This window comes from Rhinatrema bivittatum, chromosome 7 (genome assembly GCF_901001135.1).
Source record: "Rhinatrema bivittatum chromosome 7, aRhiBiv1.1, whole genome shotgun sequence".
NCBI lineage: Eukaryota > Metazoa > Chordata > Amphibia > Gymnophiona > Rhinatrematidae > Rhinatrema > Rhinatrema bivittatum.
The window spans coordinates 299,779,102-299,804,558 of NC_042621.1; the positions used below are offsets into that span (position 1 = coordinate 299,779,102).

The following is a 25,457-nucleotide window of genomic DNA, read 5'->3' on the forward strand; positions in this document are numbered from 1 at the left end:
TCGGTGGCTCTCTCTCCCACACACACAAATAACACAGTCATCCTCTCACACTCAGTGACTATCTTTCCCTCATACACACAGTCACTCTTTCACACTCAGTGGCTCGATCATTCTCTTACAAGCTCACAGGCTCTCTTTCTCACACACACACAAACACACACACATAAGCTCTCTCTTTCTCTCTCATACACACACACACACATTTTCAAGGTCTCCCACTTTCTTATGGACCTTTTTTGCAACTGTCCTATCGAGTTTCTTTTTTTGTCCCTAGAGCAGCCTCACTAAAGCTGCATTGCCGGGGGTGGGGGCCACCTCATTAAAGATGCATCACTGGGGAGAGGACTGCGTCAGTAAAGATTCACCACCGGGTGGGGGAGGGCCTTGTCAGTAAAGATGCATCACAAGGGAGGGGGAGCCGCTTTAGTAAAGGTGCGCTGCCGGGAGGGGAGGAGGGGATCCTCATCAATAAAGTTGAGCCGGGGAGGAGGGCTGCATCACTTCAAATGTTCCATGAAGAGGACCACATTGCTAAAGATGTCCCAGGAGGGGAGCTGCGTCAGTAAACATGTGCTGCCGGGGGGGGGGGGGGGGCTGTGTCACTAAAGACTTGCCGTGGGGGTGGCGTCACGTGCGACTTGAAAAAAAACGCAAAGAAAAACAAAGGAAATTGGTCAGGGCTGGGGATTCACTGAATCCCTTGAAGGCAGCCCACTGGGGGGACCCTGATCTGGAGACCTTTTGCCCATGCGACCAGCTTCTTCCTTTGCCTTGTGTTCTAGGTCAGTGCAACCATCCTTTGATTTGCCTCACCTGGATTGGCAACTAGAGGGATGTGATTACATATTTATTTATTTGTGTGTTTGTTTTTCTATACCGATGTTCATCGTACATATCACACCGGTTTACATAGTAATAGAGGGGTCTATTGATGTAGACTTCCTATTTTACATTGGAGCTTTGCGAGCTTATTGCGCTTTGTGACATTTCATTATACATTGTACAATAAACTAGATAGCTTTTTACATTGAGAATAGTTACTTTTTACAATGAAGTTAGTAACTTTTTGCAGTGACTTTTATGTCCTTTAACATAGGATCTTTGTGGTTGTCTGATGATTGGTCTGTGTGGAACTATGTATGTGGTATAATAAGAAGGATGTATTGTTGGGGTCATTTGTATTGTTGTCCTCAGACCCAGAACCAGCCGATGATTTTGAGGACGAGAGAGTCCTTTATGCAACCTCGCGAAGTGAAGCGGCTCTCTCGAGAGCGCTCATGCAATCTTCGATCGATCCTGCCCGCGAGATCTATAATCCCATTGGGAGAAATGGGAAGCTCGCGAGCTGCGAGTTCGTCCTTGATTTGGGGTGCCAAGCCTTCTAGGAACATGGCATAAAGACTGCTCCCCTGCCAGTTTAGTTCTGTGGCGAGCGTTCAAAACTCAATAGCATAGTCCTGTAAGGAACAGGAGCCTTGTCGTAGACGAAGAAGGTCTGAACCCATAATGGGTAATCTGTCTGGTTCCTCAAAGACCTGTTTGAACTCTGAAACGAAGTGTGGCAGATTCGAGACTATGGGGTCACCACGTTCCCTTAAGGGAAAGGCCCATGCCAAGGCCTTGTCATCCAACAAGGAAAGGATGATGGTTGTTTTGACGGAATCAGTAGGAAAGAAGGCTGGTCGGTCGTAGGGTAAAATGCATATAGCATTGGTTCAAAAATCCCCAGCACCGCTTGGGGTCCCCCAAATAACGCGGCAGCACCAGTAGTGAAATGGTCAACTGATCCAAGTCAGGGACCGGGGAGGAAGGTGCCGGACATGGGAATTTAAGTTGAGTTAAGAGATTTTGTTGAACGGCATGACGATTGACGTCCGCCATTACTATCTCTAGAGTTGATTGAAGATCTTGAAGTTTTTGACTAAGGCTAGGGAAGGACTTAAGCATCATCAATTCCGTGGCCTGAAAGTCCAGACGAGCATTCACTGAGTCAAGTGAGGTCAACAAGGTCTCCAAACTCCTCCGCTATTCTAGAACGCGTTGAGCCAGGTCAGGAATAGCCCACAGAGCTGTGAGCTGAGCCGGATCCATGGAGTTAGCAATCTGTTGTGTTTGTGGCATTGTGTGGACCCTTAGCTGCAGTGGAGATGACTCCTCCCATGGGGAGGGGCCCCGTGGGGAACCACAGGGATAGGCTAACCTCAGAGAGCAGACACTTGTAGGTGGAAAGTTTTATTGTACTGCTGTAGATAGATGGTATGAGGCAGGCAGGAAGGAAAGGCACTGAAATCCGCAAGGTGCCAATACGTTCAGACAGTCTCAGAGATTGAAGTCTCATCCAGATGTTCAAGATAGCTAGGAACCCGCATTTCGGGCAAGGGCAAGGCCGAGCCTGGTGGGTGGAGTTGGAGCACAGGATCATACAGGTACTCACAGGCGCGAAGTGTGGCGTCTTCCTGGTAATGAGGATGGTGGGACCGAAGGTCCGTGGTGTAGGATACACAGACTGGTAGGCCCTTGATTAGCGAGTACCCGATAGTCCAGAAGATCCTGAAATAAATATATAGAGAGAGACCCCTGAGGAGTGGTTGTCTAGTTAGTAGAAACCCCAAAGAGTGGTTGAAGCAAGAGACCCCCGAGGAGCGGGTGCCTAGAGCTTCATAAGGAGTGAAATCCCCGGAGGGTAGCGAGGCATCTAAGTGGACAGAGTAGCTTAAACCGAAGTCCAAATAGAAGAATCTCTTGTAGAAAGAATCCTGGAGAAGCTTGGAATGCAGCAGAGAACTCCTTGCTAACTCAAGGAGCAGAGGGCGGAAGAAGCTTTAAATAGCCCGCCTCAGATAACACCTTCCATGGGGCGGAGTCAGGACCTCCTGCCCTGGTCCCTTTAAACTGTCTGCGATGGCGCGCGCAGGGATGTCCAGGAGGCAGAGCTCAAGGAGACAGCGGTTAGTACCGTATGCTGCTGCATCCCCTGTTCTCGCAGTGCCTGCTGCTGATCAATTTGTGTTTGTAGGATGTTCTGTAATTGCTGCTGTCTTGTAGCACTTCTTCCATCTTCCCTGCTTACCAAGCTGCTTACAAACTGGGTATCTCTCTAGAGGAAGGAAAGGTTAAAAAAAACAAACACCTGCTGGCCTGTCTGGCCCTGACTCACTGCTTGAACCTGATTGAACAGGTGGGCTACCCCCTTAGTGTGCAGTAGGTTCAGCTGAGCGAGTGGAACAGGGATGCCCCAGGAAAAAGAGAAGAAAACAAATCTCTGCAGGGTTGGGGGTTTTTTTTGTAATTGTTCTTTCTGCTGCTGTAGCTGTGGGCTCCTGCCTGTGCTTCCTGCTTAGGCAAGAGATCCCACTTCTATCACCATATGTGGTAACTTGGGTGATGCAGCTTGGAAACAGCCAGAAAGAATAAGGAATCAGACTCTGGCTGTTTCCCTTTTGTGCAATTTATTTACAGTGAAAAACGAAGTGCAAAGCAAAACAAACGATGCAGCTCACCTTAAAGTTCAGGTAACCAGAGATATCATACATAGTAGGTTTTCTCATACAATAGCTTCCTGCCTATTCCCCAGGGCCTGGTTAACCTTTCTAGGCCCTGAGTTCTTATACTCTGCTGAGGGGCTCCTCCCTTCACCCAGGATTCCTTGTGGGTCTGGATCTTATGGAAGACCAAGCAAGACTGCTATGCCGGTCCTTTAAGGTGTAAACTTAGGAAGTTTCCTATAGACTCCTTCACACCATATATGAACCTCATCCCCTAAAATCCTCACAACTGGTGCTCAGGAAGAGCACTCTTCATTTTCCGTCCTTCAGGAAAGAACTGGGTCCTCGAAATCAGGACCTGCCCCTATTGTCAAAAGGGCAATCATTCCTCCATTTATGGCTTGTGAGGTAATACAGGCGCTTGCATCCATAGAAAGTGTCTTACTGCTCCTGCTCCCAGGTGAGGAGTCACCTGGGGTTCCTGTAGTCCAAGAAACCTTGTTCATATCTGAATCTCTTGAAGGAGACATTGCTGTGACTTCGGCTCCTACAACTGCAGATCCCGCACAAGCAACTTTAGTGTGCAGCTCGAGCCCCTGCATCAGTGAATGCAGTGCCAGCTGTCTGTACTGTGTCAGTTCCTGTCTCCATGAATCCAGCACCAACTATTTATGTAGTCGCAGCTCTGAAGAATCCAGCTTAATCCATCACCAGCTGTCTTCACAATTACAGCTGCAGCAAATCTAGTGCCAGCTGTCTATGCCACTCTGACTCCAGAGTGTACAGATTCCGGCTCTGGTCACCTCGACTCTTGGCCATGCTCCAGCTGTCCCAGAGACTACGACTGTCCCAGGTCCTGCATCAACTCCAGACCCTAGGGGAGGCCCTACTCCTGATTTCAGCCTGGCCCCATACATGCTGTGGACTTATCTCTCTAGGTTGGGTCTTGGACCCCGCAGGTGTCCAGAGGCCACATTTGGAGGCGGGAGGCGGGGCATTCTGTCAAGGCCAACAGAGTCTGAACCCACTCTTAGTGGTTGCAGGCTGGGAATCAGCAGCTTAGCTCCAGAGGCTGCTGGCTCACCAGGGAATTATAGCATATTTACCCTCGGGCCAAGCGCACTGTTTAACACGCGGTTGGACACGCGTTTTTGATGCATATCCTCTACCCCTTATACTGTAAGGAGTTTAGCATGTCAAAAATGTGTGTCCTCGAAACGAATAACGCTCATCACTTGCAAATGCATGTTGATTAGGCTATTAGTTATGCACCCAGGATACCAGAAACAAAAATGTGCAGCCAAGTGATATTAAGTCGGAGGAACCAAAAATGTTAAATAAAAAAAAATGTGCAGGCCATTCAGGTTAGGTAAATGGACGCTTACATTTCCTGGCATCCTTTTTCCTAACCTAAGGCTGTCAGTGGGTTTGGAAAACTGATGCTTGTAAAATTGAGTGTCAGTTTCCTGAACCCGCTGACAGCCACCTCTCCTGGGTTTCTGCTAATAAGGAGGCGCTAGGGATGCACTATTGTCCCTAGTGCCTCCTTTTTAGCGCGGGCGTTCAGCAGGGTGCGCCTGTTCTCCTGCGCCTCTTATTGTATCGGCCTGTGCTTCCCAACCAGTGTGCCTTCCGACCTGCTCAGATGTGCCAGGGACATGTCACTGCTGCCTGATGCTCTGCTCTTGGAAAGGAGCTCCTTTCTGAGAAAGTGTAATCATGCATGCCTTTCTTTTCTTAACGACAAACCAGCCCTGCAGTGTGGTAGTTAATGGATGGAGAGCTTGACTTGTTTTGTGTAGCATTTCCTCATCTTCTCCTTTTAGTGCTTCCAGATGGGAGAGTGTGTACTGAACACTGCATGTGACTCATTCTATACATTGGGAGAAGTAGTCGGGAAGTAGCTCTGGCAGTCTTTTGGACTACTGATTTCTAAGTTGTTTTTCTTCTTCAATAATATCTGCATTGAGAACTTCCTTGATTCAGGAGAGCTTCCTTTGGCTTGTAGAACCTTTTCTTATCAAGGTAGCTAACCGAGCTGGCTGACTGTACCACACTGCCTTTTACCTTCTCCTACACTTGTATTTAGAGGGAGCTGGCACATTGTCATGGGTTCATATAGGTTTCCATGCGCTCTCTTCCTTTGTTATAAAATTTGGAAGAGAAAGTGGTGGGGCTTTCAGTGCTTCCCTAGCTCTTCTTTTGGCCATAACAGTCCTTTCTGTGTCTGCACTGCCAGCTTGGTGGAGTTTGGTGTGTCACACAATATTTTTGTTAATGTAGGTGTGCCTTGGGCTTGAAAAGGTTGGGAAACACTCCTCTGTAGCATTCCTATTGGACCTGCACTGGGAGAGCCCCAATTGAGACCAGCAGATAAGGAACTCGCGGAAGGCCTACAGTGCAGGTCCAACAAACCTTTCAGCATCTACCCCGTGGAAGCTCAGTTGCCTGGCCTCTTACTCCTGACCATAGTCCAGTGATTCCTGCCTTGCAATCCAGTTCCAGTGCTTGTACTCCACACCTCTCTCCTCCATCCTGCCTCTCCAGGCATGCTCTCCAGTCTGGGGTGCCCCTCATAGTCCTAACGTGGGGGAACCTAGTGCTTTTTCCTACTGCTTATGCTTTGACCTGAACCGGTATTATTGAAACTTCAAAGAAGAGCAAGCAGTGATAAGTGCTGCAAAGACAACTCTTAATCAAGGATCAGGAAATAAAAAAAAATAAATTCAAGACCAAGGCAGAAGAAGCTAGCGATGCAAGCTGCTTTCTAGGAGATGATTTGCATTTCAGAGTTTAATGATACAACTTGTCCTTAGTTTTTCATACTTAAGACGAAAGTAAAAAAAAAACCCCCAGGTAATGCTTAAAATAAATATTTAAAGGCTAGCACTATTACTGAATCCACCATTCTGTTTTGATGTAAATTCTGCTTGCCTGCAGGGTCTGTGCATCATCTTGACATGGTAAATGAAATTCCTTTAGACCGCCAGTCTGAAATAATGAATTGTTCCCCCAGTTAATTGTATTGCTTTGATAACAAGGAACTGTGCTGGGCCTGGAGAACACAATAAGTGGATTTCATAAGATGATTTGTGTGACGCTTTGAAAAATGATCTTCTGGAGTGACCCGAATTTAATGGAACTCTGACCGCGTGCCAGCATGCCCCAGTACGTGGCATTAGATTGCAGGGAGAGAATGGCTCCTGCACTCTGTGATGCCGTTATACAGAGGGCTACGAGAAACACACACACATAGATGAATCCCAACTGCAGCCAAATTGCTTCGGCAGGAGGGTGGGAGGTGGTGAAGCAGAGTGAAAACAGTGGTGGGCTTTCGGTGCTAATTAGTGTGTGCCAAATGATTATTCAAAGGCGCTCGCGAGTGGGGTACCTGCAGTAGGTTTCTGGCTCAGGCTCCGTTCCTCTCATCCTTTGAGATCTTCTGTAAGGTTGAAATCCTTCTGAATGAGTATGCAAACATTTTTTGGAGTAGGTTGGAGGGCAGAACAGTGAATCCAGAGGCAACTGACCCAGATATAGATTTGTTTTACAAAATTCACCTAAACATTTATATAATTATAATTTTCTACAGTCTGAAGCTATATATTTTGAAAACTTTCAGACCACCCAAATCCGACATAACATCTGATATGCATCTAAAAATACAATATTTCCAATCTTTTGAGTCTCTGGGAGGTTTTTCTCTTGCTTTGCATTTTTATTGTATTTCTCTCTCTGCCCTTATATTTGGATTATATTTTCTCTTGTTGCTTTGATGCCTCTCTAACCTCACTTCCTGTTTTGCACTTTTTCCCTCTTCTGGCTTTCCTCCTTCTCTTCGTCAATTTTTTGGGTATTTTGTTTTTTATTAGTCATTTAAAAAATACAGTTGAAGGCAAGACAGATCCTGCAAACACATCAATTAATACCTCTTGACACAAAATCAGAAAATAAGAAATGAAAGAGAAAGCCAGGGTTCAAATCCCAGTTCTCCCACTGCTGCTTCTTGTGACCATTGGCAAGTCACTTGACCCTCCATTGCTTTGTCTACAGCCTTTGGGATATATTTGCATTGCATTAGGTGTAAATGCTATGTAAAATGGAAAAGAAAAAGTTATGGAAGTGATTCTCTCATTCCCTCTCTCCAACTTATTGAGTCGAGCATCCCCCACTCCTCAAACCCCTCTAAAGTTTTTTGTAATGTAAAATTACTGGGTGAATGTCACATCAGGACATGCTAGAGAGGTAAAGTTCCATAGAGCAGCTGGTACAAGAACCAACAAGAGAGGAAACGATTTTAGATCTAGTCATAGTGGAACACAGGATTTGGTAACAGTGTTGGAACCACTCGGCAATAGTGATCACATTATCAAATTTGAGTTAATAACTGGAGCTAAGACATTAAGAAATCTACTGCAACAGCATTTACATTTCAAAAAGATGACTATGATAAAATGAAGAAAATGGTTAGGAAAAAACTGAAAGGAGCCATTGTAAATGTAACGCCCCCTTGACTGCTTTCTTCGCGGGGCATTCCTGGGTCTCGGACCTACCTGGCAGAGACCCCCCCCAGGGCAGACTTCATCGGTCTTCACATTTTTGGCGCCTGGTGCTTCACCTGGGGAAGAAGGTGTTATTGGGTGGGATTTCGCTCCCTTCACCCCAGGAAACAAATGGAACTGTGAACAAGGCTGGCAGAATGTACAAATATATACAGGTTTATTAGACTACTGTATATAAGAATATAGATTTCTATATGCCTATGTACATTGCTAATGGGATGTCAAACAGCTCACTTATCTACTCACGGTTAGTAGTCCCAGGCCTCACAACTATATACATTTCTACATGGTAGCAAGAAAATTTATTAGTTGGCAATTTGAGATTATTTGCCCCCACAGTATAGCACCATATAGAATAGAAGGGATGTCTTGAGTTCCCGCTTAATCAAGTATTATTATCCTCCCCCTTTTTCTCAAGTCTCACCCAAATGAAAAGATGCAACTGGGCTGGTAGGCAGTGTTGGCCTGGGGGGTCCGTTGTATCTAAACCGCTACCATCTCCTTGGTGCCACTTCTGCTCTGCTGAAAAACCAACACTGGGGTCCACACCCTCTTGGGGACTCTGCCTCCCACTCATTTGGTGGAGTCCATACCCTCCTGGGGACCCTACTCTACCTCCTAGAATTCTACTGGGGTCCACGCCCTCCTGGGGGGACTCTTTGATATGCCACTGGGGTCCCCTTGCTCAAGGGAGACTCAGGGTCACCTCCTCATCTGCCGCTGGGGTCCCCTTCATCCTGTGGGACCAGCTTCATCTGCCTCTAGGGTCCCCTTGCTCAAGGGGGACCCAGGGTTGCCTCCCAATCTGCCACTGAGGTCCCATTCGGCCTGAGGGACCACGATCTGCTGCTGGGATCCCCTTCCTCCTGGGGGACCACTCAATCTGCCACTGGGGTCCTCTTGCTCAAGGGGGACCCCTTGACCTCTGGTTCTGCCACTGTCCGGTGCCTCTCCCTTGGTAGGAGGGCTTTTCCTGGCTTGGGTTTACAGCTTCACTTGGTACATGGCTTGTTTAGTGTTCAGTGATTCAGGCCCTCCATAGTAAAGGGTAGATTTTAAAAAATACACTCGTGCCTCCATGTGCACACACTACCTGTCGCACGCACATGGACAAGTGATTTTATAACATGCGTGGCAATGCAACACATCTTTCCACAGTTCCCACTCAGCGGACTGGGAGGGAACTTCCCTACCCTTGCCTCCCTTCCCTACCCTTGCCTCCCTTCCTCTTCCCTTCTCCTCCCCACCCCCTAAACCTAATCTGCCTTACCTTATTTTTTTTGTTTTTTAAGTTGCTGCTTCTCCAGAACAGAAGCAAATTATGTGTGCCGGCCAACTGCCGGTGCGCACTTCCCCGGCACAGCGGCAAATGGCCACTGTACCGACGCCTCCAGCCCCGCCCCTCTCCCCCCCCCCCCCCCCCGGACCGTCCCCTTTGCAGGCCCCAGCACTTAATCGCGTACCAGGGTTTTTGCGCGTGGCCGGGCCCGTTTGAAAATTGCCCCAGCGCGTAAGGCCTGGCCATGCACATAAAACCCAGGATTTAGGTGTCCAGGCTTTCAGTGATTTTAGCTCTGCTAAACTCATGGCCAGTCATTCGCTGTTACCCAGCCTGAATGGGTTACCTTCTCTCAGCCAAAAGGCCAAAAGCCAGGGAGGACCAAGGGAAGAGAATGTGTGCACACCCTTCCATCCCCCCTGGCTTTTTTCTCTGTTGTCTGAGAACTGGGACCCCAGGGTCTGACTCCCCTTGTTAGGGTGAGAATCTGTTTTTCAGTACATATTTCTCACAGATCCCTCGCTCATTCAGAAATCTCCAATGTAAGACTTTTCCAGTCATAGTTCTCTATGAATTTAAAGTGATATTTCCTGCAAGTTACCAACAGTAGTCCAGGGGGCTGGGACATGCAAATCCCCTACCTGAGTCTCGGACTCTTCTGTTCAATGCCCATTTAAGCACCTTCACAGTAAGAGGTCTGGCATCCTTTTCAATCTCATTCCCTGTTTCCTGGGCTGGCGGCTCATCTTACATAGCTGCATTGTCCTCATTTTTTTCTCTGCTACAGTTCATGCTCTTTAACCTCCATCTCCTTTGGGAGGGGGGCGGGGTTCTCAAAGGTTAAGAGTTTACATCAGGCATGAACATTGCTTAAAAATACCAACTTGGAAGCCCAGGCTCACTGTATTCCATGCATTAAAGAAGGCGGAAGGAAGACTAAATGACCAATGGGATGATTAAAAGGTGAGGTGACAGAGGCTCTGATAGCCAAAAGAACATCTTTCAAGAAATTGAAAAGGGATCTGAATAAAGAAAACAGGAAACAGCGTAAGCACTGGCAAGTCAGATGCAAAGAGAGAATTTCAAAAGAAGCTTGCTATGGAGCAAAACTGATTTCAGGAACAATAGAAGTAAAAAGCCTGCGAGGGCGTCAGTTGGACCATTATCAAGGGGTAAAAGGGAACTTAGGGACGACAAGGCCATAGCACAGAGATTAAATGAACATGCCAAAAGTGATATTTAAAGGTGATGATTCAGAGGAACTGAAACAAATCTTAGTGAACCTGGATGATGTACTAGGGCTAATTGACAAACTAAAGATTAGCAAATTTCCAGAACCAAATTGTACATCCCAGAGTGCTGAAAGAACTGAGAAATGAAATTGCAGAACTGCTTTTGGTAATTAGTAAACTATCATTAAAATCGTCCATGGGATTAGAAGACTGCCAATGTAATGCCGATTTTTTAAAAAGGGATCTGGGGTGATCCAGGAAACTACAGACCAGTGAGGCTGACATCTGTGCTAGGCAAAATGGTAGAAATTATCATAAAGTTCAAAATTACTGAATATATATATAGGCACAGTTTAATGGGACAAAGCCAACATGGGTTTAGCCAAGGCAAGTTTTGTTTGGAGTGGAGGAGTAGCCTAGTGGTTAGAGCAGGGGGCTACGAACCAGGAGACCAGGGTTCGAGTCCCACTGTGGCTCCTTGTGACCTTGGGCAAGTCACTTTACCCTCCATTGCCTCAGATATAAACTTAGATTGTAAGCCCTCTGGGAACAGGGAAATACCTACAGTACCTGAATGTAATCCACTTTGAAGTGCTGGAAAAAAGTGTGAAAAGCGGAATATAAATCTAAATAAATAAACATGTGGATAAAGGTGAGCCAGCTGATATAGTGTATCTGGATTTCCAGAAAGCATTTGACAAAGTCCCTCATGAGAGACTTCTTAGGATATTAAAAAGACAGGGGACAGTGTCTTATTGTGGATTGCCAATTGGTTAAAAGATAGAAAACAGAGAGTAGATTTTCAAAGGGTTACGTGCATAAGATACAGAACCCCCCGAAAACCTACCCCTGCGCATGCCGAGCCTATTTTGCATAGGCTCGGCGGCGCACGCAAGCCACGGGACGCGCGTATGTCCCGGGGCTTTCAAAAATGGGTGGGGTGGCAGCGGTCCGGGGGCGGTCCGGGGGCGGTCCCGAGTGCTCCGGCACAGCGGCCTGTGCCGGGGCACAGCCGGCGCGCGCAAGTTACACCTGAAAAAAAGGTAGGGGGGATTTAGTTAGGGCTGGGGGTGGGTTAGATAGGGGAAGGAAGGGAAAGGGGGGGGGGATTTAGTTAGGGGAAGGGAGGGAAAGGTGGGGGGGGGAATCGAAAAAAAAAGTTCCCTCCAAGGCCCTTGGGCTTGGCGTGGACAAGTGTGCACCCCCTTGAGCGCGCCGATCCTGGATTTTATAACATGCGCGCCGGGTAGCGCACAAAAAATGTACTCCGCACGCATAACATTTAAAATCTGCCCCTAAATTTTCCCAATGGAAAAAGGTGAATAGTGGAGCGCCCCAGGGATCTGTTCCGCAACCATTACTTTTTAACATATTTATAAATGACCTGGAAACTGGAACAATGAGCGAGGTGATCAAATTTGCCAATGAGACAAAATTGTTCAAAGTTGTTAAGTCTCAAGAGGATTGTGATAAATTATAAGAGGACCTTGCAAAACTGGAAGGCTGAGCATGCAAATGGAAATGAAATTTAATGTGAACAAGTGCAAAGTGATGCACTTAGGGAAGAGTAACCCAAATTATAGCTACATAATGTAAGGATCCACATTAGGAGTCACCATTCAGGAAAAGGATCAAGGCGTCATCACTGAAAATACATTGAAACCTTCTGCTCAGTGTGCAGCAGCAGCAGCCAAGAAAGCAAACAGAATTCTAGGGATTATTAGGAAAGGACTAGAGAATAAAACAGAGAATATCATAATGCCGCTGTGTTGAGCCATGGTGCGACCTCTTCTTGAGTAAAAGGTACAGAGAAGAGCAAAAAAAAAATGATAAAGGGGATGCAACAATTCCCTTTATGAGGAAAGGCTAAAGAGGTTAGGACTCTTCAGCTTGGAGAAGAGACGGCAGAGGGGAGATAAGATAGAGGTCTATAAAATAATGAGTGGAGTAGAATGAGTAAATGTGAATCGATTGTTTACTCTTTCCGAAAGTACTAAGTCTAGGGGGAACACCATGAAGTTACTAGATTGAGTGAAATAATATTTTCTCTTATAGTTTTAAATGTGCAATGTATAATTAAGCTCTGGAATTCATTGCCAGAGGATATAGTTAGGATGTTAGTGTAGCTGCGTTTAAAAAAGGTTTGAACAAGTTCCTGGAGGAAAATTCCATAAACCATTATTAAGGTGGAGTTGCAGAAATCCTCTACTTATCTCTGAGATAAACAGCATGAAATCTCTCTACCCCTTGGAATCCATCCAAGGACTTGTAACCTGGATTATCCTCTGTTGGAAACAGGATACTGGGCTTGGTGGACCTTTGCTCTGACCCAGTATGGCAATCATATTTTAAATTATGTCCCAGGCCTTCAAACCCAGTTACCAGTTTTAAAATTCCAATAATTCCCCCCCCCCCCCCCCACAGTTGGGGCCAATTCTCAATCTCCCTGCCCCAGACCCCTCCTCCATAGCCCCCTACCCCCAATTCCTATCACTCCCTACTGGGGATGAGGTATAACCGTACCCACTTCAGCACTGATTCTGATGGAAGGGTTAAAATTATTTCCAAGGGGGTAAGGAGCAGGTTCTAGTCTTTTCCCCCTCCACAGTTCCTCTCTTCTCGTGGTGTACACATTTTGAGCTACATATACAATTCCTGGAACAGTATCCATGCATGTGTGTGTTTGTGTGTATATATGAAGGACCACGATGTACTACCCACCACAACTTTGATTGGTTTTATTTGTTATTAATTCACCCTTAAATCCTCCCCTATCTTACACCTTCTTTTCTATTCGCCCCAGTATTCCTTCTCAATTCCAGTCAATCATTCTCCTGATTTCGTTTTAACATTAATGGCACATTTACTCACACTCTGTATAAGAATTGTTACCAAAGGCGTCTAAATGTTTAAATGTTTAATTGTTCCTTGCTTTTTTATGTAATGTTCACAAGTACTCTTATTTTATTCCATGTTCTTTGTTCCATGTAATGCTCTTAGGCAAGTTGAATTGTTTCACTGTAAACCGGTTTGATTTGCATCCAATGCAAGAAGATCGGTATATAAAAAACCAAAAATGTAAAAAATAAATAAATAAATATATATCATAGTATATATGGGACATGCACACATATCACAGTATATATTTTTGTTAGGCGTTTTACTGTTTCTGTAGATCAGAAATGTAACATACTCCCTTTTGGAACCTACAGTTGCTCAGTTTATCAGGACTGTTTTGGTGCAGCTTTGCTAATCCCTGCAAGTGTTTATATGAGAAACTCTGAGACATCATTGGTCTTTTGACTCTGGCAAACATTGCAATATAAAGGTTAACTTGCCATCTGGAGTTTGCTCAGGCTTTACAGTGTACTGGTAGCAGTCTGAACTGCTTCTTTTCTCGCTAGCACGAGCACCTGGCATATGTACCAGACTATACCAGACTAAAAACAATTCTCTCCGATATTCAAATTCCAAGCAACAATTCTCTTTTATAACCATCCTGATAATCTTCCCCTACACTTTATAAACATCCAGAATCTTCATTACTTATGTTTTCTTCCTCATTGTTAAAAACTGCATTTTTGAACTGAACAATTCATTGTAAATCATTCACTTCCATCTTTGGAAACTTTACCATTGTACAGGTTAATACAATATGTTAAAGTTCCTATCTTTTCTTCTTCTTACTCCTAGTTGTACATATCCTTGTTTATTGTAACTGTATTTATAATATGTATATTACATATTTGGTTCTATGTTCCGGTTATTACCCCATTGTTTACTGTAAACCGGCTTGATGTGATGTTATCACGAATGCCGGTATAGAAAAAAATCTAAATAAATAAATAAATATTCTGCAGTCTTTGCAGGAACCTGGAAGAACGTGGGGTTGGGGGGACTTTTGTAATTTAATTTAATGTATTCATTTATAACCCACCTTTATAAACTATCAGACCTAAGCAAAGTGGGCTACTTACTTATACAGCCACATGCAGCTCCTGCCCCAACTTCTCTCGGCATGCAGGGGCTCACGGGGAAGTCATGTGCCAGGACTGGACCCGTGCTTTTGGGTTCTTCCCACCTTGAGAGGGGGTAGGGGCAAGTCTTAAGAACATAAGAACATAAGAAATTGCCATGCTGGGTCAGACCAAAGGTCCATCAAGCCCAGCATCCTGTTTCCAACAGAGGCCAAACCAGGCCATAAGAACCTGGCAAGTACCCAAAAACTAAGTCTATCCCATGCTACTGATGAAAGTAATAGCAATGACTATTCCCTAAGTCAACTTGATTAATAGCAGTTAATGGACTTCTCCTCCAAGAACTTATCCAAACCTTTTTTGAACCCAGCTACACTAACTGCACTGACCTCATCCTCTGGCAACAAATTCCAGAGTATTACAGTACCCTTAATGATCTTTCACACTTGGAACTCCTCTGCACACACAGTCCAGTTTCAAAACAGTCCAATATAAAATCCTTTACTGGTCACTTAATTACAGGAAACACTAAATCAGTGCCCAGTCCATAACAGGAAATAAAAGTCCAGAAGAAAGCAATCTCAAGCAACAGTACTGTTTCTCTTTCCTTGCTTCTCCTTCTCTTCCAATACACAAAAGGAGCTGAGCCGCTGGCTGATTCTTTTCCTCAGTCAACCACTCTTGGGCCCTTCCCCTGTTAGGCAGTCTTCCTTTCTCTCTTCTTCTGCAGAAATCTCTATTGCCTCCCCTCTTCTCAGAGATGCTTGCTCTTATCTTCAGAACCCCTCTTGGATCCCAAAACAAGACCTCTCTGGTCCTGAAGCCTGGGCACCCCCAACCTTGAGACCCAGCTACTTTCCTGGAATAAGAGCTCTCTGAGAGCAGAATTCAAAGAAGACCTCTCCCCTGAAGATCCTCTCTTGTGGAATGGTGAATAAAACGGAAAATGTCATAATGCCTCTGATTCGCTCCATGGTGAGACCGCACCTTGAATACTGTGTACAATTCTGGTCGCTGCATCTCAAAAAAGATATAATTGCGATGGAGAAGGTACAGAGAAGGGCTACCAAAATGATATGGGGTATGGAATAGATCCCCTATGAGGAAAGACTAAAGAGGTTAGGACTTTTCAGCTTGGAGAAGAGACGGCTGAGGGGGGACATGCTAGAGATGTTTAAAATTATGAGAGGTCTAGAACGGGTAGATGTGAATCGGTTATTTACTCTTTCGGATAATAGAAAGACTAGGGGGCACTCCATGAAGTTAGCATGGGGCACATTTAAAACTAATCTGAGAAAGTTCTTTTTTACTCAACGCACAATTAAACTCTGGAATTTGTTGCCAGAGGATGTGGTTAGTGCGGTTAGTATAGCTGTGTTTAAAAAAGGATTGGATAAGTTCTTGGAGAAGTCCATTACCTGCTATTAAGTTCACTTAATGGTAACATGGAATAGACTTCGTTTTTGGGTAACATGGAATAGACTTAGTTTTTGGGTAATTGCCAGGTTCTTATGGCCTGGATTGGCCACTGTTGGAAACAGGATGCTGGGCTTGGTGGACCCTTGGTCTGACCCAGTATGGCATTTTCTTATGGTCTTATGAACATTTATTTCAGTAACTTATTACTCGCTAAAAGAGAAAAGTAAGTTCAAGCAAGGTACAACATAAACAGTAAGCATAATTAACAATGATAATGATAATCAATGCCCTACCTGGAGCATTTGTAGGGTATAATCCAAGACCATTGAACCTGTAACTATTAAGTTACAGCTTTTTTTTTTTTTTTACTTTATTTCATTGTATTATTTTGTGAATAATCTATTTCATCTTTACTTAACATTACATCAGGCGCCTATTATAGCTGGATGTGAGTTTTGACTTATTAGATGGGCATCCAGAACATTGTGCCTTTTGCTGCCTAACATGAAAGCAGGTGATTTCTTCTTTTAACTTCACAAGTTCTATTAATGGTCAGACTGACTGGATGCTGACAGGTGAAATGTTTCTCAAGCTATATGAAACAAAATATATTAGACAATGCAGTAAAATATTGTGACATGAAATAACTTGGGCCCAAAAACCTATAAGGTTGATTTTAAAAGTGTTGCTCATGCAAAAATGCCCGCATGCAATGCAGATTTTAAAATGTCACAAAATACGAGCGTATGTACCTGTGCACATGTGAGGAATGGAGGGGGGGGGGGAGAGTTAGGATTTCCAACCCCACCTCCCTTTATTTACCAACGACCCTCCTGTCCGTCTGCTTTGAGAATTTATCAAAATGTTTGTCTGAATAATGCTTTATTTCTAAGTTATACAGGACTAAGCTTAATACTTCATCAGGAAACACACAAGCAATTAGATTATTATTAGGGAACAGAAAAAAAGAAAACAGTAGTTACGAAAGCATGCTTGATATCTTGTGCTTATCAGATTATAGTTAGTTAATGCTACCGGAACATCCCTCCAGCAGAGACTTGAATATATATAGTGCTAAAAAACCTTAACTTCCTAACCCTCTAAACAGGATGGCTCATAGTTTCTCACCAACATGGGACTTGCAGCAACCCATGCTCTTGGGGTCTGGTCCAGCGGTTGCTCCCTTCTCAAGTCCTCAGTGTACAAGTAGAGAGGATAGCCTCTATCACCGAAGCAACAGAGGCAGTTCAGTGCCAGTTGCTTCAGCTCAGGAAGCAGGGAGGCAAGGCAGGGGGAAGGTAGCAGCTCTTGGATGGGTTGTCTTCCTCTTATGATGGGTAACGATCAAACAATAACAGCCCTGAGTGCATGCACCCTACTGCTTTTTATGGACTTACCTATGCATAATTCAGCTTCATGCATAGTCAGTTAAATGCATAATTAAAGCTTTAATTAGCTGATTTTCCCACTGTTATACCAGTACCTTTATTTCTTACATAGAAACATAGAAAAGGACCGCAGAAAAGGACCAAACGGTCCATCCAGTCTGCCCAGCAAGCTTATGGTAGCATCTGCTGCGCCATACAAGTCACCACCTTACTTAATTTCCCAAACCGTCAAATCAGGGCTCTTGTTGGTTGCTGCCTGAGTCCAATTGTCTATTACCTCTTGCCTTTGAAGGAGAAAGCAATCTTGGAGTTGCATCCAAAGTATCAGGCATGTTGGTTAAGGGTAGTAACCACGACACCACCAAGTTACCCCCATGCTTATTTGTTTTCCCAGACCGTAAAATCTAATGCCCTTGTTGGTTGCTGTCTAAATCTAATTCCCCTTTTCCCCCTGCCAAAAAGCAGAGAGCAATAGTGGAGTTGCATCAACAATATGAAGGCTTATTGGTTAAGGGTAGTAGCAGCCACATTAGCAAGTTCCCCCATGCTTATTTATTTTCCCAGTCCATAAAAGTCAAAGTCCTTGCTCGTTGCTATCTGAATCTAATTCCCCTTATCCTCTTTTCCCCCTGCCATTGAAGCAGAGAGTATTGATAGAGTTGCATCATCAGTATGAAGGCTTATTGGTTAAGGGTAGTAACCGTCATACCAGCAAGTTTCCTCCATGCACTCTTTTCTTCATTTCCAGCCTTTAGGAATCCACAATGTTTATCCCATGCCCCTTTGAAATCTTTCACCATTTTTGTCTTCACCACCTCCTCTGGAAGGGCATTCAAGGCATCCACCACCCTCTCCATGAAGAAATATTTCCTGACGTTGTTCTGAGTCATCCTCCCTGGAGTTTCATTACGAGACCCCTAGTTCTACTGATTTCTTTACAATGGAAAAGGTTTTCGATTGTGCATCATTAAAACCTTTCAGGTATCTGAAGGTCTGTATCATATCTCCCCTGCACCTCCTCTCCCCCAGGGTATACATATTTAGGTCTTTCAACCTCTCCTAATAAGTCATTTGATGGAGACCCCCCACCATTTTTGTTGCCCTTCTCTGGACCACCTTCATCCTGTCTCTGTCCCTTTTGACATACACTCTCCAGAACTGAACACAGTACTCCAGGTTAGGCCTCACCAAAGATCTGTACAAGGCGGCTGTCACTTCCTTTTTCTTACTGTTTATTCCTCTCTCTATGCAGCCCAGCATTCTTCTGGCTTTAGCTATCCCCTTGTCACATTGCTTCACCGTCTTCAGATCTCTAGACACTATCACCCCAAGGTCCCTCTCTTACTCTGTGCACAACAGCCCTTCACCCCCCAAGAGGTACAGCTCTTTTGGATTACCACACCCCAAATACATGACTCTGCACTTCTTGGCATTGAATTCCAGCTGCCATAACTTTGACCACTGTTCAAGCTTCCTTAAATCATGTCTCACTCTTTCTACTCCTTCTGGCATGTCCACTCTGTTGCAAATCTTAGTATCATCCACAAAAAGACAAACTTTACCTTCTATCCCTTCCGCAATGTCGCTCACAAAGATATTGAAAAGAACTGGTCCCAACACCTATCCTTACGGCACTCCACTTAACACCGCTGTCTCTTCAGAGTAAGTTCCATTTACTATCACATGCTGTCTCCTATACATCAGCTAGTTTGTAATCCAGGCCCACCACCTTGGAACTCACTCCCAAGCTTTTCATTTTATTCACAAGCCTCCTATGTGGGACCATATCAAATGCTTTGCTGAAATCCAAATAGATCACACCGAGCACTCTTCCTCGATCCAATTCCTTAGTCACCCAATAAAAACGTCAATCAGATTCATCTGACAGGACTTTCTGCTGGTGAATCCATGCTGCCTCTGGTCCAGCAATTTTTCTGACTGTAGATAGTTCACTATTCTTCCCTTCAGCAGCATCTCCATTACTTTTCCCAACACCGAGGTGATGCTAATCTGCCTGTAGTTTCCAGCCTCCTCTCTGCTCCCACTCTCGTGGAGCAGGACCATCACCACTCTTCTCCAATCACTCGGCACCACGCCTCTTTCCAGGTATCTATTGAACAGGTCACCAAGGGATCAGTTTGAGGACTGCCATTTGTTCATCTCTGATAGGGTACTGAGAAGTCCTGTTCTTAGATTGGCCCTAGAGCTTTGAAAATAGGCTCCTAGTGCTCTGGCTGTGCAGATTCACACAGTACCAATTGTCCTGGTGTTTCTCTTGGCCTCTTTTGTCTCTAGCTAGGCTGGAAGGGCCTATAAATCAGTCCAGTTTGGTCATGTACACATCAACTGCAAAGTCTGTTTTAATCTCTGTATTTGGTTGCAAATAGCCAAACAGGCAATGTCCATTTTTACTGACATCAGAGCGTCCATCTTAGCTGCTTGTCCGATTAGCAAAAATTGGGATATTCCCTACAGTCGCATGGGTAGGGCTTGGGCATTCTGGGGTAGGGCCAAAACTTATGTGCATAACTCTGAATTTTAAAACCAGAGACTGTGGAGTGCATCAGTTTGTTATCCGTATAACTTTACTGCTGCTCAAAATGAGGAGCAAGTCTGTAGATCTTGAGTTATACATAGATACATAGAAATGACGGCAGAAAAAGACCAAATGGCCCATCTAGTCTGCCCAGCAAGCTCCCACACTTATTTTCCCATACTTATCTGTTTCACTGACCACCAAGTTCAGGGCCCTTGTTGGTAATTGTTTGATTCGAATGGGCGTACAGGACAGGGTGAGGGGTATAGGTCAACTGGGGGGACATGCAGGATGAAGAACCAAAGGGATCTGGAAGACCTTGTTATTAACTGGCCAAACTGGTGGACTAATTGTAAAAACTGGGTTGTCCTCACATGAGCACATTTAAAAATTTGCTGATATATGCATGTAAAAGCTGACATGGTCCTGTTGAACACTCATGCACATTATCTGCTCAAGTAACCTTGATGGTGGTAGTGCATTTTAAAACATAAGCACGTAAGTGCATGCATGATTAAAAATTCTAGTGTACCCTCGCTCATGCGCCAATATGTGTGCATATAGTTGCAATCGCGCTCGTTTTAAAATGGACTTCTACATGTACACTTTCTAAAGCTAGTTTGTCTACAGCTTTGATATCTGTTCATGAATACTTTCTTCTCTCTTTATTCTTACTCGAAACTGAAGCTTGCTTCCATTTCTTTCCAGCTAATCATTCCTTTTAAGTTTCAAGCTCAAAATCTCTTTCTTAACCTTTCAGTTGGCTTCCTTCAAGGTTCTGTGCTGGTTCTCATCTATTCCAACTATATATTGATTGTTTGGATTCTCTAATCTCATCATATGGCTTCTCTTGTCATAGATACAGTATACAGATGATATCCAAATCTTTGTGTCTTCCCCTGCACTCTTCTCGCCCATCTCTGGCAAAATTTGCAGCTGTCTCACAACTACTAATATGTGTGATCATTCCTTGAAACTGAATATGGGTAAAACTGGACTTGTTTATTTTCTCCTTTGTCTCGCACCTTCTCAGTTCAGCACTTGCTCACTTTTTCCACATTTCGATTTCTTTTCCTGCTCATGGTCTGTGGAGGTAACATTTGATTACTTTCATACTCAACAATATCACAAAAATGTTTCCGCTTTCATTTTCTAAACTTGTTCCTAATTCACCCTTTCCTATTCATTGCTGCTCATCACCTTCTTGCTGTCAGTCCTAGACAACTACAGCTCTCTACTGTCTGGTCTGGTCTCCTCCTCTCCTAACCTTATCCTTGACAGCTAAGTCTGAGCTTTATTGCCCGTTTTGTCTTCCATTTCTCTACCAAGCCCATCTTCACCTGTCCTCCAATGCTTTCATTGGGTCCTGGTCTATCTAAGGTCTCCATTCTGTATGGTTCCTCTCCCCTAATCCATCCACATCTGTACTATCCCTCTATCGCCCTGGACTGAGCCCCAGCTCAGAGTTTTCCAGCTCTTAGTTCTCTGTACTGGGATGAGCGTCCCCTATCGTTTCAGTCTTTAACAATCTTGTTAATTCTACTATTACCTTCTCCCTATCCCTCATGAGCCTGCTGCTTCATATTTTGAAATTCCTGTCTTTGATCTTGGCTCACCTTTCATATTGGGCCTGGTTAAAAATGCCATATAAATCTTTACAAATAAATAAATAGAGTGCATTCTTGCAAGGAGAATGAGTTGAGAAGTTTGACAGAAGCAAAGGTGACTGCAATTCATTTTCCTTCCAGGCCTTGGATACAAGAGGAGTTCATTACTTTTCTCTCTACTGGTACAAGTGCATACTCTTAACACAGAAACAGAAACCGTCCTTGCTCCCGCAGTGATTACCCTTTCCTATGCTCAGTTTGGTTCTTCTGATGTATATTTGGCACCTGGAATTCAAGATTCAGGAAGTTAAGCAATTACTTGCAGTTCTGAATGCAAGGACTAGGAAATGCGCTAAAAGAGAAGGTCTGTTAGCGAACGTGCCAGAGGAAGAGGCATCCCTTGCTTAGAGATCTAACCATGAAAAATATAATGAAAAGTGACTTGGATAGGCAACACTACCCTATAAGTGGCCCTGCTCCCAGAATAACCGGACAGACTGGAAGAGCTAATTGGTCTTCTCTAGCACCATCTGCAAAGTGTTGATTAGCTGGATTTTGCTAACTTTTTTCCAGTGTACTTTGCTCAGTAGTTTGCACTGGGCTTCTTAACTTGCGCCTACAGTAATTCCATCAGACACTGCCAGTAATAAGACCCAGGTAGGTGCACCTGTACTCCGAGAGCTCGGGCTGCTGTGTCTGCAGTGTCCTGCTGATAACAAGCCTGCCGAACTTTTGGCAACTGCTATCTTTATAAGAAAAGATGAGAAGACCAAATACATTTTTAGTCATGTGCCAAAAATAAAGAACTACAGGGCAGCTATAGACTTTGCTTTCCTTACTGTGAACTGTATGAATTTCCCCCAATTTATTCAGTCCCCATTAGCGAGCATCACAATCTGGCCCAGCTGGTAGTACCCCAGTAATGGGAGAGTTGTACTGCACTTGTGGATCACAAGAGGGTGTTTCAGAGATGTCTGTATGTATCTGTGTGTGTGCTTATGTATTTTAAAAGGAAAATGTGGTGAGAAAGAAGGCTTCTCTCTCCAGTGAGAAAGAGACTTGGCAGCTTTACTGCCTTAGCGAATTTCCAGCCATACCACTATAGGAAACCACATTCCTGATGTATTCTGATTTTTAATTAAATAGAAGCAGAACTGTGTTACTAGACCAGGTAGCTGAAACACGAGCCATGCACTGAAGGGAAAAACGTTTATTAAAAAGCAAACTGAATATTCTAGAAATGGTAATGCCTAGATTCTTGTGGATTAGAAGATTTAGGGGGAACCTTTCTCTGCCAGAGGGAGAATTGCCAGAGTCTTGTCTATAAATACAGTTCTGTAGAGAGCTTAGCAGGTGCAGACTGCCCTCTCTCCACATTCCCACTCCTTTGTGGTATTTTGGGTTCCTTTTTCAAAAGACTTATATGGAAGATAGTGATGGGAATTATTAGGAAAGTCTGGAGAATCAAATATTAAAGCAAGTATGATTGATAATGAATGCCAAAACATCTCGGTACGTTTGCATTCCACCGTCTCTCATTCTTGGGGAGATGGCGACTGATCACGTTTCTACACAGACAGCTGGAAGGGACTCGGGGATGAGCAGGAGAAGAATAAGCCACATGCGCACTTTGGGTGCTTTTCACCTGGGGATTTTGCACCAGTTCTCAAAGTGGAAGAACACGCGTACGTCCCCTTTGATACCTGCTGCCGATAGAAAGTGCCCACAGTATTTCCTCCTGCTTGTTCTGTGTGTCCTTTTTTTTTTCCCCAAGGAAAATAATGCACATAGAGTTAAAAAGGCAACATACATGCATTCTTTTCTTCCCTTCAGCAAACCATGCCCCCAGGAGTGCCTCCCTCAAAGCAGCTGCAAGGTGCCTGCATGCTTTTAGCCACATTGAGGAAGGGCAAGTTACCTGCGTAAAATGCATTGAGAATTGTCCTTAAAGTTAACTATGCCGAACTTTTCCAGGCAAGTTCAGCACGTAACTCCTTGCTGTTATGCACGTACGTCCTTCGTTATTGAAAATGTACTCCTAAGTATTTGTGTCTATTGATTGCTCGGGAGGCATCAAGGTGGCCACCAAGAGAAATGCCTCCCACTGACCAGAGAAGCTAACCTTTGTCCTTCTTTTCCATTTCAGGTCTTGCCATTGCCAGTGCGCTGATAGATGTATCACAGCAGAAGCCATCCGAATGTAAAGACAAGAGTTCTGGGATCCGAAATCGCAAGCCTCATCTTCCAACACGTCAAGGAACTTGTGTTTGAGTTCAGGCGGCTGCACTTGTATATTCTGTAATTGGGGTTTTTTTTATTATTATTATTTTTAAAAAATGGCTTCTGTTGAAAGCTGTACTACAGTCTCCGTTTTTATGGAGGCAGAACCTATGGAAGTATTTTCATGTGTGCAGCCTGCAAAGCACCCGTTCTCCCCATGCCCCAGACAAGAGGAGGGGAGAGGTACATATGATGAAAGCTGGGAGAAGCTAGGGGAGCAGGACAGCTCTGGAAGAAGATCATTGGAATTGCTTTCTCCAATCTTGAACCTATGAGAAAAGAGAACTCAAGTAACGTTTGGAGTGATGGTACATTGTTGGGGATCATTATGAATATTGTACCTCAAGTGGACAACAAGCATAAGGAGATCCCGAGGATGCTAAAATATTTATAACATAACCCCCAGCGGCGATAGTTTTCCAGGTTTCTCCTAAGCAGCACTGCATTAACCTTGAGGGGTGTCACTGAACTTGTTAACATGGCCCTGGATGCCATTGTTTCAGCTATGAAGGAACATTTTTAATGAAGTAGGTGGGGGAAAAGGGGTGAAGTGTAAACAAAGAAAACAAAAAAGTATATTGAGTCATTTAGAAACACAGTTGTAGAGCAACAAAATGTTGATACCTTCTAGAAGGTTCTGCAATGCGCATTAGGTGAAAAAGGCGTATGGGAAGGAGACCAAAACGTACAAGATTTGCTGAATTCAGGAAGCTAGCAGACGCCTGAACCAAAGGACTTGCTTTGCTTCCAGTTCTAGCTCTGGAGCAGAGGGAAGGACAAAAGAACGCTAAGGGGACTGTGAACCTGGAGGTTCTCCTGGGGCAGTTCCTGCTGGGCTGCAAGCCTGGCATTTACCTTCTCTAGTTTGCCAAGGTACAGAGAGAGAGAGTTACTGTGCCCTTTCCCTTCTGGGCCCGGTTTGATATTGTGAGGGGTGGGGGGAGATAATTGATGTTTACAATCCAGCTATATCTGTATTTTCCATTTTCCTATGATTTCTGGGAGAGTTCTCTCTTTTTTTTATACTGTTTACAATTGATGCCATAGTTACTTGCATGCCTTAGTGGTGCGGTAGCAGTAATAAAAGCCCTGTTGTAAGGTTCTAGTGTTTATTTTGTAATGCGATTCAGACATGGAAATGTTATGTTCCTTTTTGCTGAGGACTGAATATAAAATGAAAAAAAAAAAAAAAAAGTTGTACAATATCTACTTCCATGCTATATTACAGATGTTCTTAGCGTCCCTCTAACCATGACTGCTATGTTACCCTTTGATGAAATACTGCATTTACGGGGGAGACGGGGGAAGGGCGGGGGGCGTGGGAATTCTTACACTGGCATGACCAAGCCAACCTTTTCCAGGTCTGTGACCACTGAGAGGAACCCTGAGACTGGAATTCTCTCATCACTCTTGTGGGTATTTTTTAAAAGAATCTTGTTTCCATTTCGTTTGTCTTTGATAGCATAAGCCAAGAGCAATACTTGTAAAGGTTTCTACTGGCAATGTCTCAGGAATCAGAATATGTTCATCCCTGACAGGTTCTGCCTTTGCTAATAGCCTCGTCCTCAAACTAGTAATATTTTTAATGTGCTTTGTTTGCCTTCTTTCGCCTTACGAATGTGTTAGGTGCAGCTTAAGTCCCACCAGGACGGAGCGTGCTGGGGTTTTTTTGTTTGTGTTTTCCCTTCCAAC

General features: G+C 44.3%; 1 protein-coding gene across 1 annotated transcript in view; it reads left to right on the forward strand.

Annotated features, from left to right (window-relative positions):
* The window catches only part of ATRNL1 (attractin like 1), a 2,205,421-nt gene extending 2,180,400 nt beyond the window's left edge, over positions 1 to 25,021 (forward strand). Inside the window, exon 29 of the mRNA XM_029610472.1 lies at positions 23,632 to 25,021. Within this exon, the coding sequence (XP_029466332.1) occupies positions 23,632 to 23,756 (125 nt within the window). The 3' untranslated portion in view covers positions 23,757 to 25,021. The remainder of the gene's footprint in view (positions 1 to 23,631) is intronic.
* The last annotated feature ends 436 nt before the right edge of the window (positions 25,022 to 25,457 follow it).